Raw genomic sequence first — 17525 nt, forward strand, 5'->3', positions numbered from 1 at the left:
AATCGCTGCCCGTGGCGCACAACATCGCCCAGAGCCGTCACACATACTTACCTGCCTAGCGACATCGCTGTGGCCGGTGGTCCACCTCCTTTCTAAGGGTGCGGTTCGTTTAGCGTCACAGCGACGTCACAGCAGCGTCACTGAACCGCCGCCCAATAGAAGCGGAGGGGCGGAGATGAGCGGGACGTAACATCCCGCCCACCTCCTTCCTTCCGCATTGTGGCCGACGGCAGGTAAGGAGAGGTTCCTCGTTCCTGCAGCGTCACACATAGCGATGTGTGCTGCCGCAGGAGCGACGAACAACTTTGTTACTTGTGCAGTAACGATAATTGAGGATGGATCCCCATGTCACCGATGAGCGATTTTGCACGTTTTTACGATGATGCAAAATCGCTCATCAGTGTCCCACGAACAACATCACTAATGCGGCCAGATGTGCGTCACAAAATCCGTGAGCCCAACGACTCCGCATTAGCGATGTCGTAGTGTGTAAAGCCCCCTAAAGTCTGGGATAGTTCTTGTTGGTTTTTCAACCATGTACTCTACACAGATGCAGCAGAATACATCAGGATTATTGAAGCCGGCTCTTCTTGATGAAGTCATAATTTTTCATGTATTTATATACTTATTATGACAGAACTTTTTGGTTATAAACCAAGACTGGTTTGCCAAACTTTTACTGTAGCCGACTTCTACTTTTACTATAGCCAACTTCTTTCCTCAGCAAATTAACAGCCGAATTCTGGCTCTTAAAAGTCGCTTTTATAGCCTTGTATGTATTTTGAATTCTACAAATTAAAACTCAAAATAATTATATGGGATATTTCATTACCTAAGACACTGTTAAAGAGTCAAAAAACAGAATAAAAGCTATTGGATTTGTTTTCACACACAAGTCGCATTGGGGATGTCCATTATCTCAAAAACTAGAACCAATTCAGCAAAAGTAATGGGATTTTTTTCATTCAGCACACTCAAAATACCCTAAATCCATTAAAAAAAACCTTGGCACCTGCAAAAAGTTTTTTTGTAGACCTGTGAATCAGAGGAAAAATGTAATAATAAACATGTTCACCACTTCTGTATTTCTTACCCACTCCTGGTTTTGGCTTACAAACTCACCAAATCCTCAACGTCTACATGTAGCTTTATAGTGCTACCTTTGAATAATAATAATAATAATAATAATATTTATTCATTTATATAGCGCTATTAATTCCATAGCGCTTTACATACATTGGCAACACTGTCCCCATTGTGCCTCACAATCTAAGGTCCCTATCAGTATGTTTTTGGAATTAGACCTTAAGGCTCAGGCCACATGGGGATTTGTGCGAGTGCTTGCATGACACTTGGCAAACACTCGCAGCACAGCAGGAGCCGAATGTTATGCAAGTGTGACGCCCTGGACTAGCCAGGTAGTCACAAATAGACCCCCGCATTACACCTGTCCCCCAATAAGGTAACACCAGCCAACCATAAAAACCTAGTCTCCTCCCTCAGAGCTTAATGGACACACCAGGGGGCGGAGCCAGGCGGTTGGCCTTGCCCACCGAGGAGTCCAGAGAGCCTGAGGCGGGAAAACAGTAGTCAGTAGTCAAACAGTCGTTAGTCAGTACAGGAGTTAGAGGAGTCTGACAGGTGCCGGGGTTGGAGCCTGGGCACCTTTGGCTAGGAGGCAGATGGTGGCCTTAGCCTGCAGGAGCCAGGAAGATGGCTCGGTGGAACCGTGGTGGACCGGGACAGGGTAGTGGCCGGCCGGTACCGACCTGGGGAACTAATTCGGAAACCGGAGCACACAGGGGGGTACTCAGACCCTGAAACGAGGTCTAGAACCCACTGGACTGAGTTAATTAACTGATTGCGGTCTGGACTAAAGGTCCTTTCCCACCCAAGTGCTGACTGAAGACAACAGCCCACCGAAGGGGATAGAAAGCCACCGCACAGGCAGAGAGATCCCACGGGCCAGCGTCTGCGGGCAAAAGGGCTCTCCCGACATATATACAGCCGGGGACCAGACTCCTGTCGCTGAAGCGCAGGCAGCCCAAAGATACTACACGGTGCAGGAGAAAGGCCAAGACCACCGAACCGGGTGGGGGACCAGACGCAGACGGCTGCGGGCACCGACCACCATCAACTTGGTTTACCAGAGACTTGTGTGTGTCAATAAGTGAGTACAACAGTGCCATCCGGCCATGCACCGCCCTGCACCGCCCAGCTACTACCCCCAATGGGTCCTGGAGTTATCATCCCTGCCCACGGAGCGGTTAACATCTTGCTGCATAACCATCTCCCCCGGGTGCCCCGTAACTGCAGCGGTGGTGTCTACCTTCACCACATCCCGTGGGTGGCGTCACGAACTCAAGCGCGGCCCCGGCCGTGCACCTACCTAACCCCCCACCAAAAGCGCCAGTGTCGCAGGCGGAGAAGGGGACGCTGCGCTCTCCCACTGCTGCTGCTGCGGCCTGCTGCTGCTCGGTGGCTCGAGCGATGGGCCGGATCCCGGGGACTCGAGCGGCGCTCCTCGCCCGTGAGTGAAAGGGGTTTGGTTTTTGGGATAGTTTATTGTCCGTGACGCCACCCACGGTTGTGGTGATTGTGTAGACACCACCGCTGCTCTGTATGGGGATCCCGGGAGCGATGACAGGGAGCAGCAAAGTTGTTGGTTCTCCCCTCCGTGGGTAGGGGGTGGTCGTCCCGGGGCCCAGTGATGAGTTGGGGGATGAGGGATGGCGGGGCCGGTGCAGGGCTTGGTGGGGGTGCGGGACGCGGGGGTAGCGCTGTGCCTCACGGCACTGTGGTACTCACTCAGCCTGAGACGGGGACACAGTTCTCGGTAAAACACACGGCTGGAAAGACGGTTCCCACGGATGGCTGCTGTTGCTTTTCCCCAGTAGTTGACGGTGACGGTCCCTTTTCCTGCACCTAAGTCTATGTTGGTAGCGATGGGTTCCCACCGGTAACCCGCTCCCCGGCTTGGATATGTGCCGGAGGAGCCCCTCTTTGCCCGCAGGCGCTGGCCCTGAGAAACTGGTGCCTTGGCGGTGGTGGTGTCTCTCTCTAACGGTTGGACTGTTGCCTTCAATCGGGACTTGGTTGTTGGGAGACCCAGAGGTCCCCTTCACTGACGGATTTGGCAAATTCACGGCGACTCCTAGCCTTGCCGGGATCCGAAAGGCCCCTGCCAATGGTGCTGGCTTCTCTGTGTATACCGCTCCGGTACCGCCGGGCCACCACCCGTCCACGGTCCTTTCGGCAACTTCCAAGCATCCTCTCCTGCAGACGGTCACCGCCGTCTGCTAACCTTGCTGTTCTCAGTCCGGGGCACACACCCGGACCAACTTCAGGCTTTCTCAACTGTCACTTTCTCTTCCACCTTTTCTCCTCTCTCTTGCTCCTCTACCACTTCACTCTTAACTCTTACTCGCCCTAAACTGATCTCCCTGGTTTTCCCGCCTCCAGGACTGTGAACTCCTCGGTGGGCGGAGCCAACCGCCTGGCCCACCCCCTGGTGTGGACATCAGCCCCTGGAGGAAGGCAACAAGGATTTTTGTGTAGCTTTGGTGTACCTATCCGGGGTGTAGGGTGTGGTGGTGTCATGACCTGTGACCCCTGGCTTGCCCAAGGCGTCACATTCCCCCTTAGCAAAATGCAAACCGTCCGCGGGCTGCCCGTCCAACACCGGTCTTATTTTTCTGAAAAAAGATAAAAACATAACAAGTATAATAACTTCATCCCACAGCGGGAGGCACTTTTCTTAAACGTTACGGTAACATTTTAACGGTTGCTACTGCCGCTCTCTCCCACCCAAGTAACCTGGCCCTGATGCTGCCTTTAAGAAACAGGCAGCACCCCTTGACCCCAGTCCTGAACCAGTTACCCGAGCGGGATCTGTCCTTCCCCTCCAGAGGGTAGCCACCGGTTCTGGTGGTGGCTGGGCCCCAGCCTGCTCCACTGCGGGCCCTCCCTCCAACCTGCCTCTCCGGAGGCGGTAACGGTTAGCTGCAACCAAACATTTTTATTTACAAGCCACTAACGTTTGTGGTTGCCCTGCAAGTTCTCGGGCCTGTTCATAGAGAGTTCCCTATGCAACTTTTTGAAGGGTCCCTACGGGGACAACAATGCCGGCAACGGCCGGTTCAATCACGGTGCTGACAATCAGGTTACTCCATCAGTTGATCACTTTCATTTTTCTCTTTCAAAACTTTTAACTTTAAACACACACTGGTGGTCCCAACGGGGATGGTGTAACGGTGCTCCGCTGCCTTTACTGTGCACTTTCGTCCCCCTCACCCGGCTCTGGGTGGAAGAACACGGGCACCAGCCCCTCCAGTGCATAGCAAGCACGGCGAGGAAGGGCCGCCCGATACCCGTTATTTCCACTCCGGGGGATATATGTGGCCTCCATGCCATGCAGAGCGACGACTCCTTCATCTTCTTCCGACACGGGCTCGGTGTCAGGCCCGGAATCACTATCGTCCGTCCCTGCGCCAGGCGGGTTGCCGCCAGCTGCCGTAGCCTCCAGGCTTGCTACTCTCTCGGCCACTGTCACGAAGGGGTGTACGCCCGACGGGCCAGGCGCAGTGCGGTGCACGGGCAAGGAGGACGGAGGTGGCGTGGGGGCCAGGGGTAGACCGGGTCCCTCAGCCGCAGCGGCCGGTCCCTCGGGGGGACAGGGGGCGTGGGTCACTCACCAGCTCCTCCATCATGGCCTCCATTCCATACACTCGTGCAACTGCAGCTGCATCCTCCACCTCCGCGGTCCACTGTTCCATCAGCCTGCAGATCTGGCTCCGGTAGTGTCGGCAGATCCCTGCCGTTCGGGCCCTCAGCCATGCCGCTGTCCCGGGCACCGGCTCGGTAGCCTCCGTGTAGCTAGGTGGAACAGACATCTTTTTGCGAGGCTCAGCAAACCGCAGGGTCCCAGCGTCCTTGCTTGTATAGCCGCGCGCTACATATGCTCAGTCGCCATTTCGTCCCCCTTAGCCTCTTTCCGGCCCCTCCTCTATCGGGGCGGGGTTTTGGCCTTCGCGCCTCCGCTACTCAAAAAGACGCTCGAGCGGGAACTCTTCGCGCCAAAGATGGTCACTTCTGAAATTTTCCGGCCGGACACCTCCGGCGGTCACAAGGCGCACCTCTACCCAACGGCAGAGCGGTAAGATCCTGTTCGTGAATCCAAGTTGTCGCGGGCGAAGGAGGGGACGCTGCGCTCTCCCACTGCTCGGGTGCGGCCGCCGCTGCTGCTGCGGCCTGCCGCTGCTCGGTGGCTCGAGCGATGGGCCGGATCCCCGGGACTCGAGTGGCGCTCCTCGCCCGTGAGTGAAAGGGGTTTGGTTTTTGGGATAGTTTATTGTCCGTGACGCCACCCACGGTTGTGATGATTGTGTAGACACCACCGTTGCTCTGTATGGGGATCCCGGGAGCGATGACAGGGAGCAGCAAAGTTGTTGGTTCTCCCCTCCGTGGGTAGGGGGTGGTCGTCCCGGGGCCCAGTGATGAGTTGGGGGATGAGGGATGGCGGGGCCGGTGCAGGGCTTGGTGGGGGTGCGGGACGCAGGGGCAGCGCTGTGCCTCACGGCACTGTGGTACTCACTCAGCCTGAGACGGGGACACAGTTCTCGGTAAAACACACGGCTGGAAAGACGGTTCCCACGGACGGCTGCTGTTGCTTTTCCCCAGTAGTTGACGGGGACGGTCCCTTTTCCTGCACCTAAGTCTATGTTGGTAGCGATGGGTTCCCACCGGTAACCCGCTCCCCGGCTTGGATATGTGCCGGAGGAGCCCCTCTTTGCCCGCAGGAGCTGGCCCTGAGAAACTGGTGCCTTGGCGGTGGCAGAGTCTCTCTCTAACGGTTGGACTGTTGCCTTCAATCGGGACTTGGTTGTTGGAAGACCCAGAGGTCCCCTTCACTGACGGATTTGGCAAATTCATGGTGACTCCTAGCCTTGCCGGGATCCGAAAGGCCCCTGCCAATGGTGCTGGCTTCTCTTCGTATACCGTTCCGGTACCGCTGGGCCACCACCCGTCCACGGTCCTTTCGGCAACCTCCAAGCAGCCTCTCCTGCAGACAGTCACCGCCGTCTGCTAACCTTGCTGTTCTCAGTCCGGGGCACACACCCGGACCAACTTCAGGCTTTCTCAACTGTCACTTTCTCTTCCACCTTTTCTCCTCTCTCTTGCTCCTCTACCACTTCACTCTTAACTCTTACTTGCCCTAAACTGATCTCCCTGGTTTTCCCGCCTCCAGGGCTGTGAACTCCTCGGTGGGCGGAGCCAACCGCCTGGCCCACCCCCTGGTGTGGACATCAGCCCCTGGAGGAAGGCAACAAGGATTTTTGTGTAGCTTTGGTGTACCTATCCGGGGTGTAGTGTGTGGTGGTGTCATGACCTGTGACCCCTGGCTTGCCCAGGGCGTCACACCAGCATCCCCTTTCAGAGCGAAGTGACCCCGGGTCTGGAGGCGCTCGAGCCACCCACCAACGAGCCCGGATCCGAGTGGCTCGGCTGCAGCCATGCGCGGGGTGGAACACAAGTGTCATGTAATTGTGGTCCGATCGTGCAATCAGACCACAGCTGCAGAGAGGAGGGCCAGCGCCGCAGAGGGGAAGGCTGGTGCTGCGGAGTGGAGGGAGGGATTTATCTTCCTATCTCCTCCGTTGCCGGCTGATGCAAGAATAGCATTGCTCTTGCGTTACACCGGTGTAACGCGAGAGCAGTGCGATGTTTCTTTCGCCCCAGACTTTAATGGATGCGAGTGGAACAAGATCGCATTCCACCCACAGCATGCTGCGACTGTTTTCTTGGTCCGATTAGGGCTGAGAAAACAGTTGCTCATGGGAGCTGCCACATAATAATAGTAATATTGGTCCGAGTGCAATGCGATTTTTTTTATCACATTCCACTCGCTCCTTATTACTCGCCGTGTGTGCTGACCCTAAGGGGTACTTTGCACACTACGACACCGCAGGTGCGATGTCGGTGGGGTCAAATCGAGAGTGACGCACATCCGGCGTCGCTGTCGATATCGGAGTGTGTAAATCGTTTTTGATACGATTAACGAGCGCAAAAGCGTCAAAATCATATCATCGGTGCAGCGTCGGTCATTTCCATAATTTCGGAAGGACCGATGTTACGATGTTGTTCCTCGTTCCTGCGGCAGCACACATCGCTGTGTGTGAAGCAGCAGGAGCGAGGAACATCTCCTACCTGCGTCCTGCAGCTCACGCCGGCTATGCGGAAGGAAGGAGGTGGGCGGGATGTTTACGTCCCGCTAATCTCCGCCCCTCCGCTTCTATTGGCCGCCTGCCGCGTGACATCGCTGTGATGCCGCACGACCCGCCCCCTAAGGAAGGAGGCGGGTCGCCGGAAAGAGCGACGTCGCAAGGCAGGTAAGTCCATGTGAAGCTGCCGTAGTGATAATGTTCACTACGGCAGCTATCACAAGAGATCGCAGCTGCGACGAGGGCGGGGACTATCGTGCTCGGCATCGCAAGCATCGGCTTGTGATGTCATAGTGTGCAAAGTACCCCTAAGGCTATGTGCTCACAGAAGTTTGTACCTGCGAAAATATCTGCAAGTACATCCGCAGGTTTCCCGAAGCTGCTCACTGGAATCCGCAGCTATTTTTAGCTGCGGTAGTACAGCAAAATAGCTGCGGTAAACCTGCGGGCATTCATGCGGCTTACCTGTGGACGTCCCGGCCTCTATCTCCATAGTGGAGGGCCGGGATTTCCGCAGGTAAAGTCGCAGAAATAATTGACATGCAATTACATGCGGCGACGGGACATCCGCAGCATATTACGCAGCCGTACGTATCCGCAGCATGGACACAGCACTCCCCATGTCCCATATGATAACATGGGGAGTGTCTGTACATGCTGAAACGTGCGGATTTATCTGGAAAATCCAGAAAATCCGCGGATTTTCCGCGGATAAATCTGCAAGTTTAGGCTGTTTTCACACATCTGGTTTTAGCAGTGCGGCTAAATCCGGGTCTAAAACCTATGCAACGGATGCGGCGAAAAAACCGCATCCTTTGCATAAGTTTTTACATGCGGCCCGTCCAGTTTTTGCCGGTTGCGGCACGCTACTGAGCATGCGTAGTGCAAAAAACCGCATGCGGTGGCCGGATGCGGTTTTTGCCGAATCGCATCCGGCATCCATAGGTATGCATTGGAAAAAGCACCGCATCGGCCGGATGCGGCGCGATGCGTTTTTTTTTTACGGACAAAAAAACGTGCCAGGCAACGTTCCATCCGGCCACTGCATGGGCTAAATATGCTGCATCCGGCAAAAAACGGACCGAACGCAAGGCCATGCGGCACAATCCGTCACTAATGAAAGTCTATGTGGAAAAAACGCAACCGGCGGGAAAATAAACGGTTGCGTTTTTTCTGCAAAGAGCCGGATTGTGCCGCACAGCAAAAAGCGGATGTGTGAAAGCAGCCTTAATCTCCCGTCGGCACATAGCCTACAGCGAACTTGTCACCATGAAAATGGCATCCAATCTGCAGACACCAAGTTATAGGTCAGGGGGTGCTGAGTAGATATATAGTTTTGTGAGGAGATATTCAATATAACCTGTGCTTTAAAAATTTAAACCTCAGCTCTTTCTGAGATTTTTGGTCCAATTGGCACTTTGATAGCTAAGATCCTCATCCTAAACTGAGAATATGGCTTGGGAACCCTGAAAAATTAGCCTATACAAATACTTATCTTGAATGGAGCAGTTGCACTCATGCTCAGCCTCCACTCCTTTTAGTGTCTATGGGACTGCTGGAGAAAGCAGCATTGGGGTATTTCCAGCAGTCCTACGGACAATGTCTGGATAGGGGGATAACTTGCAATTTTTGAAAATCCTTATTTAATATCTAGCTGTGGAGTAGGTTTTAGGCCTCTGCCACACTCACGTGAAATTCACGCACGTGCCGAGAGACACGTATTTCCCCTGCGTGTTGCGTGCAGGTAAATACGTGTCTCTGGTACGTGCGGGACACGTGTGTTCTACGTGTGCTATCCGCGATAGCACACGTAGAACCGGTAATTAACATACTCACCTGGTCCTTCCTGATGTCCGCGCTGCTGTCCGTGGTGCTGATCCTCGGTCTCCAGCCCTCCCGTCTCCCCGCTGCTGCCAGGCAGTGAAGTGATTATTTAATGAGAATAATGAGCGGCGGTCGGCAGCAAGAGGCAGCAGCGGCAGAGACAGGAGGGCTGGAGAAGGTGAGTTAATGTTTTTTTTTTTTTTCACTGACACGTGTGTTTTCTCCGGCGCGTGTCACACGGGACCGCATCCACACTACACTCGTGTGGTACGGGTGCGGGCCGTGTGACACCCGTGCTGCGGGAGAAAACACTGACATGTCAGCGCTTTGAAAAACGCACACACGTACAAACGCACACGGACACACGTTCCGTGTGGTTTTACGTGTGTGTGCCTGCTACAATAGGGTAGCATTGCTGAACGTGTCTCCGTGCCGCCGGTACGTGTAAAAAATGACAAACACGTGCCGGCGGCACGGATGTGTGTTGCAGGCCTTAAGGTGTGCTGCAGTGTATATGTAGCGCCTCTAAGGCTTCAGTCGCTACAGGGTATTGCATCTCATTTAATGTGCAGTACTCATTACGGGTAAGGAAGAGGTTAACCACTGGTGTTCATCACTTACACAACACACACTTTAGGTGCTTTCCCTCTGGAACTGGGCTACAATTAGTCACCATGGTAACAGGACTTTCCCAGCCACTGGTGAGTCATCTGTAAGCTGGGGGCAGCATGAGGGAAGAGAGAGAACACACAGACTTTTACCTCAGAATAGTCTGGGACAAAGAAGAACACGGCCGCTGAGGAGAGTGCTTTAGAACTTCCTCAGTTAGGCTGGGGTCACACGGGGATTACTGCAATCCCCTCACATGACATTCTGCTCACGCTGACAGTACAGCAGAGCCGAGTGTCATGCGAGTGTCCCTGTGACTGAGGTATGATCGTGCGAGCGGACCTCAGCTGCGGGGGTGGGCTGGCACTGAGGAGGAGCGGGCTGGCACTGAGGAGGGGTGGGCCGGTGCTGCGGAGGGGAGGGATTTATCTCCCTCTCTCCTCCGTAGCCAGCTATTGCCATTCTCGCACTGCACTCGCGGTACACCGGTGTACCGCGAGTGCAGTGCGATTTTTCTCTCGCCCCATAGACTTGAATGGGTGCGAGAGAAACAATGATCACATTACACTCGCAGCATGCTGTGATTGTTTTCTCTGTCCGATTAGGGCTGAGAAAATTATCGCTCATGTGTGCTGACTCATATACTAATATTGGTTCGAGTGGAATGCGATTTTTTTATCGCACTTCACTCGCACCGATTTTCATGCTGTGTGTCTTAGTCCTCAGGGCCGCTCTGACTGGAAGAAGCAGGAGATGACTAGTGGAACTGGTGAGACACAGGAGCAACATGGTAGCTGGAGGTAGAGTGCAATAGCTCCCTCAGCACCAGCGCAGTTCAGGGTGCAGAGCCCTAGGGTGGCGTACACTCCACTTTTTGCCATTAGAATCTGCCGGGAAGGGGGATTTTATGTCCCATTGCCTACCACAGAGGTCACGGGGCACAGCAGCATATATAGTCAGAAGTCAAGGCCATGGTCAGGCCCATATTTGATTCGCACTGCCTGCGAACGGGACGGGAACTAAACCCAAGGACACTGGAGTCCCCAAGCAGCTTCACGCCACGGGGATCCACACTACAGAGCGCAAGGAAGGAAGGTTTCACACTTCACAACACCGGTGGTGGTATCTAAACTACCCGGGATCAAACCGGCACTCCGAGGGTGACGACTTAACAGTGAGTAAAAGACTTTGAACAGCATCCACTGTGTCAGCCCATCATTGCCAGTGCCGTTGCCCTGCTCTCTGGCGCCACCGGCCTCTACCACCCCTGTCATCCTTCCCTGGGGCATGGCTCTTCCTGTGGGGAGCCGAACCATCTGAGCTGCGACACCATCCACCCCAGAGGACAGCACACGCAGCGGCGGCGAATCCCAGGCTGCACCCCACAGGTGGCATCACAAGACAACGACTCCTAACCTCCTCAACCCCTTCATCCTCATCTCCCCACCATCATCCCATCCTCCATCCCTTCGTGGACACCTCGGGGTCATGAAACATAGCAGGGCCACCCGTGACATCCCCTGACCCTCACCGGCCCGGTGACGAGTATTCCGCAGGCCCCTTGGGGTGCTCCATATACATTAACATGCACCACAACATGTACTCCAGAGAACATGTGTTTCATGGTTTTGTCAATTAACCAAGCAAGGAGAAAAAAGGCAATACCTCTTACCGTCTCAGGTCACTTTCATATGTGATGTGATTTAGACCCGAGTGGCAGGATTTAGTAACGCTCTGGGTTTGTTTACATGTTGCACTTTTCGTGCAAAAAACTCAAGTGTTTTACTGTCCCAGCAAAGTGAATAAGATTTCTGAAATCTTATACACATGTTGCTTTGTTCTTCCTTACAAATCGAAGCAGTTGCAAATCTGCAACATGTCAATTCTTTCAGTGTCTTTGCAGCATTTTTTCACCCATTCTAATGAACAGAAAAAAAAATGCAACACATAAAAAAAATGAAAGTAAATAAAATAATAATAATAATTAATAATAAAAAATGCATAAAAAAATGCTGTGTTTATCCTGCCAATAGACTTGATTTTGGTGCAGAAATGACATACCATCTGTGATATTCCTGGTGTTATAACTGCATAGTAGTATGTTCATCAGACAATATGTCGCTCCTAAGTCAGTGGTGGAAGCACCCCGCTGCATCCTAGTACATTTAATTGCATTTTTCTGATTAGTTTGAGTGTACATTATGAGAAAGCAGGTGCACTCATGAAGTGCTTGGGGACCATTTCCTGCTCAGACACACAGTAGGAATTGGAAAAACATTGTCAGACACTTCTCCAGTAGGTGGCACTGCGACAATATAATGCGTCACCTCCGGATAAATGAGGCTAATTGCTTATATCCGCAGCAGGCACCAGATAAGACGACAGAAGACTATATTATGTCTTGCAAAAAAAAAAGGTTTAGACACCAAAAACATGATGAAGTTTGGGACTTACCACAATCACAATTGTGAGAAGAAATGTGCTAAGAGTCATAACACTAAAACTGTCTATGAACCATGTGAACCAAATGACTTCATTAGTAACCCCCAAGTTCTTCATGGTTTCTTTCAGACGCAGTTCCTTTTCTAGAACAATATCTTTCACCAGCATGGAGATGGAATATATCCAAGACAGCACCATGAAAATGGGAAAGCAACGATTCAGTGTTATCATGAACCTGCAATGAGAAAATAAAAATAATATGTCATATCATGACAATAATAAACCATAGGTACTGGTCATGGAAATGATCTTTGGTTTCCTTAGCTCACATGATAGCTGCATGCCATAGACTGGAGACCAGTCTGGCCAGTTACGAAGACCATGAAGCTTGTAAACCAACAATACGTCCTAGACACTAATTATATGAGTATAACTATTACTGGGAACAGAGAGGATTGTTAATAGCATGTAGATCGCTAAGTCTCTGTGTGTTTTTACAAGCACTTTGTAATTTTCAAACAGATTACAATAATTTTAAAATAATGAGACAAGCCCGTTAATGAAAACCTGTCATGTTAAAAATGGTATCTCTTCTGCAGGCAGGATTTTATAGAGCAAGAGGAATTTGGTGGTCAGAATCTTTTACTTTTTTGTGGCAAAAGTTTCAATAAAACTTCCATTTTCTTCATTGACATCTCTGGTGTTTGTAGGTCTGAGTCCAGTGGGCGGTCCTTCTCAGTGATTGACAGTCTTTCCTATATGACTGTGCATGTAGAGAAAGCTGTCCATCACTGAGTAGGACCATTGGACTCATATACATATAAAAATTAAGGATTTCAATGAAGAAACAACAGGTTTTTCTGAAACTTTCCAACAAATCCATATATTATCCTATGCAGTTTCTCCATGTCTGTACCATGCTGTCCACAGATCGGATTGTATGTACAACGTGACAGATTCCCTGTTGGGTTAGCCCATGCAGGCTGATTTTTGCTTTCCTGGTTTGTTAATGAGTCTTAAGGGCCCTTTGCACACTACGACGACATCGCAAGCCGATGCTGCGATGCCAAGCGCGATAGTCCCCGCCCCCGTCGCAGCTGCGATATGGTGATAGCTGGCGTAGCGAATATTATCGCTACGACAGCTTCACATGCACTCACCTGCCCTGCGACGTCGCTCTGGCCGGTGACCCGCCTCCTTATTAAGCGTGACGGGTCGTGCGGCGTCATAGCGACGTCACACGGCAGGCGGCCAATAGAAGCGGAGGGGCGGAGATGAGTGGGACGTAAACATCCCACCCAACTCCTTCCTTCCGCATTGGCAGCCGTGACGCAGGTAGCTCGCTCCTGCGGCTTCACACACAGCGATGTGTGCTGCCGCTGGAACGAGGAACAACATCGTAACATCGGTCATTTCCAAATCATGGAAATGACCGACGCTACACCGATGATACGATTACGACACTTTTGCACTCGTTAATCGTATCAAAAAGGCTTTACACACTACGATATCGACAGCGAGGCCGGATGTGCATCACTTTCGATTTGACCCCACCAACATTGCACCTGTGATGTCGTAGTGTGCAAAGTGCCCCTTAGATGCCATAACTAGAGAGGGGCGAACTCGAGGTTCGGTGTTTGGCGTTTGTACCAAACACAGACCTTACAAAAAAAACGTAATTAGTGACTTCCATTGGGGTTCAGGTCAAGTCCGAGTCCCAAATTGAACTTTATCTAAAGTCCAGCTGAACCAGCTGAACTGACCTTCAACGAGTCCGCTCATCTCTAGTCATAACCCTTTTGCTAGTTTACTGGTTTTCTGTGATGACTGTCACAAGGTGGTGCTAGACACTACTTGTATGCAGTAAATGTAGAGGTAGTCAGACAGGTCGAGATCAAACCAGGAGGGCACGACAGTTCACGGTGGGCAAACAGAGATGAGGTCAAGATACAAGCCGAAGGTCTTGGTTCTAGGAGAGTATATACAGAATATAAGAAGCAGGCGGGGACGTGGTCAGGAGGAAGTCAGAGGTTAGAAGCCAGTAAGTCACAACAAAAACAGGGGAAGACAGGCAGAGACGGGTAAACAGCAGTTCGTAGTCGAGAGACCAAGATCTGAACACTGAGCACCACGGGAGACAACAGCACAACTGTAACCAGGAATAATGACTAGCCGCGTCCTGAGCTAACATGCTCCTTAATGAAGCTGAGCAATCACCGGGAACGAGATGCATCTGCAAGAGCACCTCCCAGGACCAGCATTAAACAACCAGCAAAGCATTCATCCTGCAAAACATTGCACCATAGCAACAAATACTGGCTCTGCAGGAGAGCATAGCAGCATAGCAGAGCGATACAGAATGTTCTGCACATCGGAATTGTGACATTGTCCTTCTTTGGTCCACTTTTGGTAGGTACCAAGCACTGCTTACTGGGAACACCCAACAACACCTGGCATTTTGGTGACGCTCTGACCCACACATCTAGCCATCACAATATGGCTATTGTCAAAGTCACCTCGATTCACACACTTGTACATATTCCGGCCTCCAACTCATCCATTCCAATAACTGCTCACTTGCTGACTACTATAAACTCTTGGCAGGAGCCACCATAATGAGATAATCAATGTTCAATTCACTTATCATTGATCTTATAGTTGATCCGTGTATATTACTTGATTCTTGAATTTGGAACCAGGACTTTTTATCTGTTATATTAGAGCCAATATATGGATACTATACAGTATATTATTTCCTTTCTCTGGATCAGCAAAGAAAATAACAGATTGAGCATTCTTGAGTAGACTTTTTTTTACCCTTTCTATGTAAGAGGTCAGATTGTTTGCGAGCTTAGGTTACATTTATGACTCCACCAACAAATATGCAGAGCACTTTGGTATCTGAGTAGTATGTTTTTGTATGTTTGACTAAGGCCAGATTCTCTACTGTAGAAACGCCCAGATAGGATAGTAAAATGCGGACATCACAAGTAACTCATGTCAGACTCCAGTCTACCTGCTGACAAGATAATTTTGTCTCACCTTAAATAGAATTTCTCAAAATACAACATTTTGTTATCACGTGTACTGGATGTATTGTTACTCACTTACAGTTAGGTCCAGAAATATTTGGACAGTGACACAAGTTTTGTTATTTTAGCTGTTTACAAAAACATGTTCAGAAATACAATTATATATATAATACGGGCTGAAAGTGCACACTCCCAGCTGCAATATGAGAGTTTTCACATCCAAATCGGAGAAAGGGTTTAGGAATCATAGCTCTGTAATGCATAGCCTCCTCTTTTTCAAGGGACCAAAAGTAATTGGACAAGGGACTCTAAGGGCTGCAATTAACTCTGAAGGCGTCTCCCTCGTTAACCTGTAATCAATGAAGTAGTTAAAAGGTCTGGGGTTGATTACAGGTGTGTGGTTTTGCATTTGGAAGCTGTTGCTGTGACCAGACAACATGCGGTCTAAGGAACTCTCAATTGAGGTGAAGCAGAACATCCTGAGGCTGAAAAAAAAGAAAAAATCCATCAGAGAGATAGCAGACATGCTTGGAGTAGCAAAATCAACAGTCGGGTACATTCTGAGAAAAAAGGAATTGACTGGTGAGCTTGGGAACTCAAAAAGGCCTGGGCGTCCACGGATGACAACAGTGGTGGATGATCGCCGCATACTTTCTTTGGTGAAGAAGAACCCGTTCACAACATCAACTGAAGTCCAGAACACTCTCAGTGAAGTAGGTGTATCTGTCTCTAAGTCAACAGTAAAGAGAAGACTCCATGAAAGTAAATACAAAGGGTTCACATCTAGATGCAAACCATTCATCAATTCCAAAAATAGACAGGCCAGAGTTAAATTTGCTGAAAAACACCTCATAAAGCCAGCTCAGTTCTGGAAAAGTATTCTATGGACAGATGAGACAAAGATCAACCTGTACCAGAATGATGGGAAGAAAAAAGTTTGGAGAAGAAAGGGAACGGCACATGATCCAAGGCACACCACATCCTCTGTAAAACATGGTGGAGGCAACGTGATGGCATGGGCATGCATGGCTTTCAATGGCACTGGGTCACTTGTGTTTATTGATGACATAACAGCAGACAAGAGTAGCCGGATGAATTCTGAAGTGTACCGGGATATACTTTCAGCCCAGATTCAGCCAAATGCCGCAAAGTTGATCGGACGGCGCTTCATAGTACAGATGGACAATGACCCCAAGCATACAGCCAAAGCTACCCAGGAGTTCATGAGTGCAAAAAAGTGGAACATTCTGCAATGGCCAAGTCAATCACCAGATCTTAACCCAATTGAGCATGCATTTCACTTGCTCAAATCCAGACTTAAGACGGAAAGACCCACAAACAAGCAAGACTTGAAGGCTGTGGCTGTAAAGGCCTGGCAAAGCATTAAGAAGGAGGAAACCCAGCGTTTGGTGATGTCCATGGGTTCCAGACTTAAGGCAGTGATTGCCTCCAAAGGATTCGCAACAAAATATTGAAAATAAAAATATTTTGTTTGGGTTTGGTTTATTTGTCCAATTACTTTTGACCTCCTAAAATGTGGAGTGTTTGTAAAGAAATGTGTACAATTCCTACAATTTCTATCAGATATTTTTGTTCAAACCTTCAAATTAAACGTTACAATCTGCACTTGAATTCTGTTGTAGAGGTTTCATTTCAAATCCAATGTGGTGGCATGCAGAGCCCAACTCGCGAAAATTGTGTCACTGTCCAAATATTTCTGGACCTAACTGTAGCTTGCTTCTTTGAAGTAGCACACAGGAACACCTTCATTTAAAAGTCCAGCAAGTTTATTTAATCACACATAAACCGTATTTCTATCATTTTTGCCAGAGATAAGCCCTACCACGAAAATAAGCCCTAGCAGGAATTTTGTGCCTTTTTAGAGTAAAGGCCGCTTTACACACTGCGATATCGGTCCCGATATCGCTAGGGTGGGTACCCGCCCCCATCTGTTGTGCGACACGGGCAAATCGCTGCCCGTGCCGCACAACATCACCCAGAGCCGTCACACATACTTACCTGCCTAGCGACGTCGCTGTGACCGGCGAACCGCCTCCTTTCTAAGGGGGCGGTTCGTTCAGCGTCACAGCTGCGTCACTGAACCGCCGCCCAATAGAAGCGGAGGGGCGGAGATGAGCGGGACGTAACATCCCACACACCTCCTTCCTTACGCATTGTGGCCGGGAGGCAGGTAAGGATAGCTTCCTCGTTCCTGCGGTGTCACACGGAGCGATGTGTGCTGCCGCAGGAACGAGGAACAACTTCGTTACTGCTGCAGTAACGATATTTGAGAATGGACCCCCATGTCACCGATGAGCGATTTTGCACGTTTTTGCGACGATGCAAAATTGCTCATAGGTGTCACACGCAACGGCATCGCTACAGCGGCCGGATGTGC

General features: G+C 50.6%; 1 protein-coding gene across 1 annotated transcript in view; it reads right to left on the reverse strand.

Annotated features, from left to right (window-relative positions):
• The window catches only part of ABCA4 (ATP binding cassette subfamily A member 4), a 295790-nt gene that overhangs the window by 177565 nt on the left and 100700 nt on the right, over positions 1–17525 (reverse strand). Inside the window, exon 14 of the mRNA XM_075322132.1 lies at positions 12108–12330. Coding sequence (XP_075178247.1) covers positions 12108–12330 — 223 coding nt within the window. The remainder of the gene's footprint in view (positions 1–12107; positions 12331–17525) is intronic.

The sequence above is a fragment of the Anomaloglossus baeobatrachus genome, chromosome 8, assembly GCF_048569485.1.
Source record: "Anomaloglossus baeobatrachus isolate aAnoBae1 chromosome 8, aAnoBae1.hap1, whole genome shotgun sequence".
NCBI lineage: Eukaryota > Metazoa > Chordata > Amphibia > Anura > Aromobatidae > Anomaloglossus > Anomaloglossus baeobatrachus.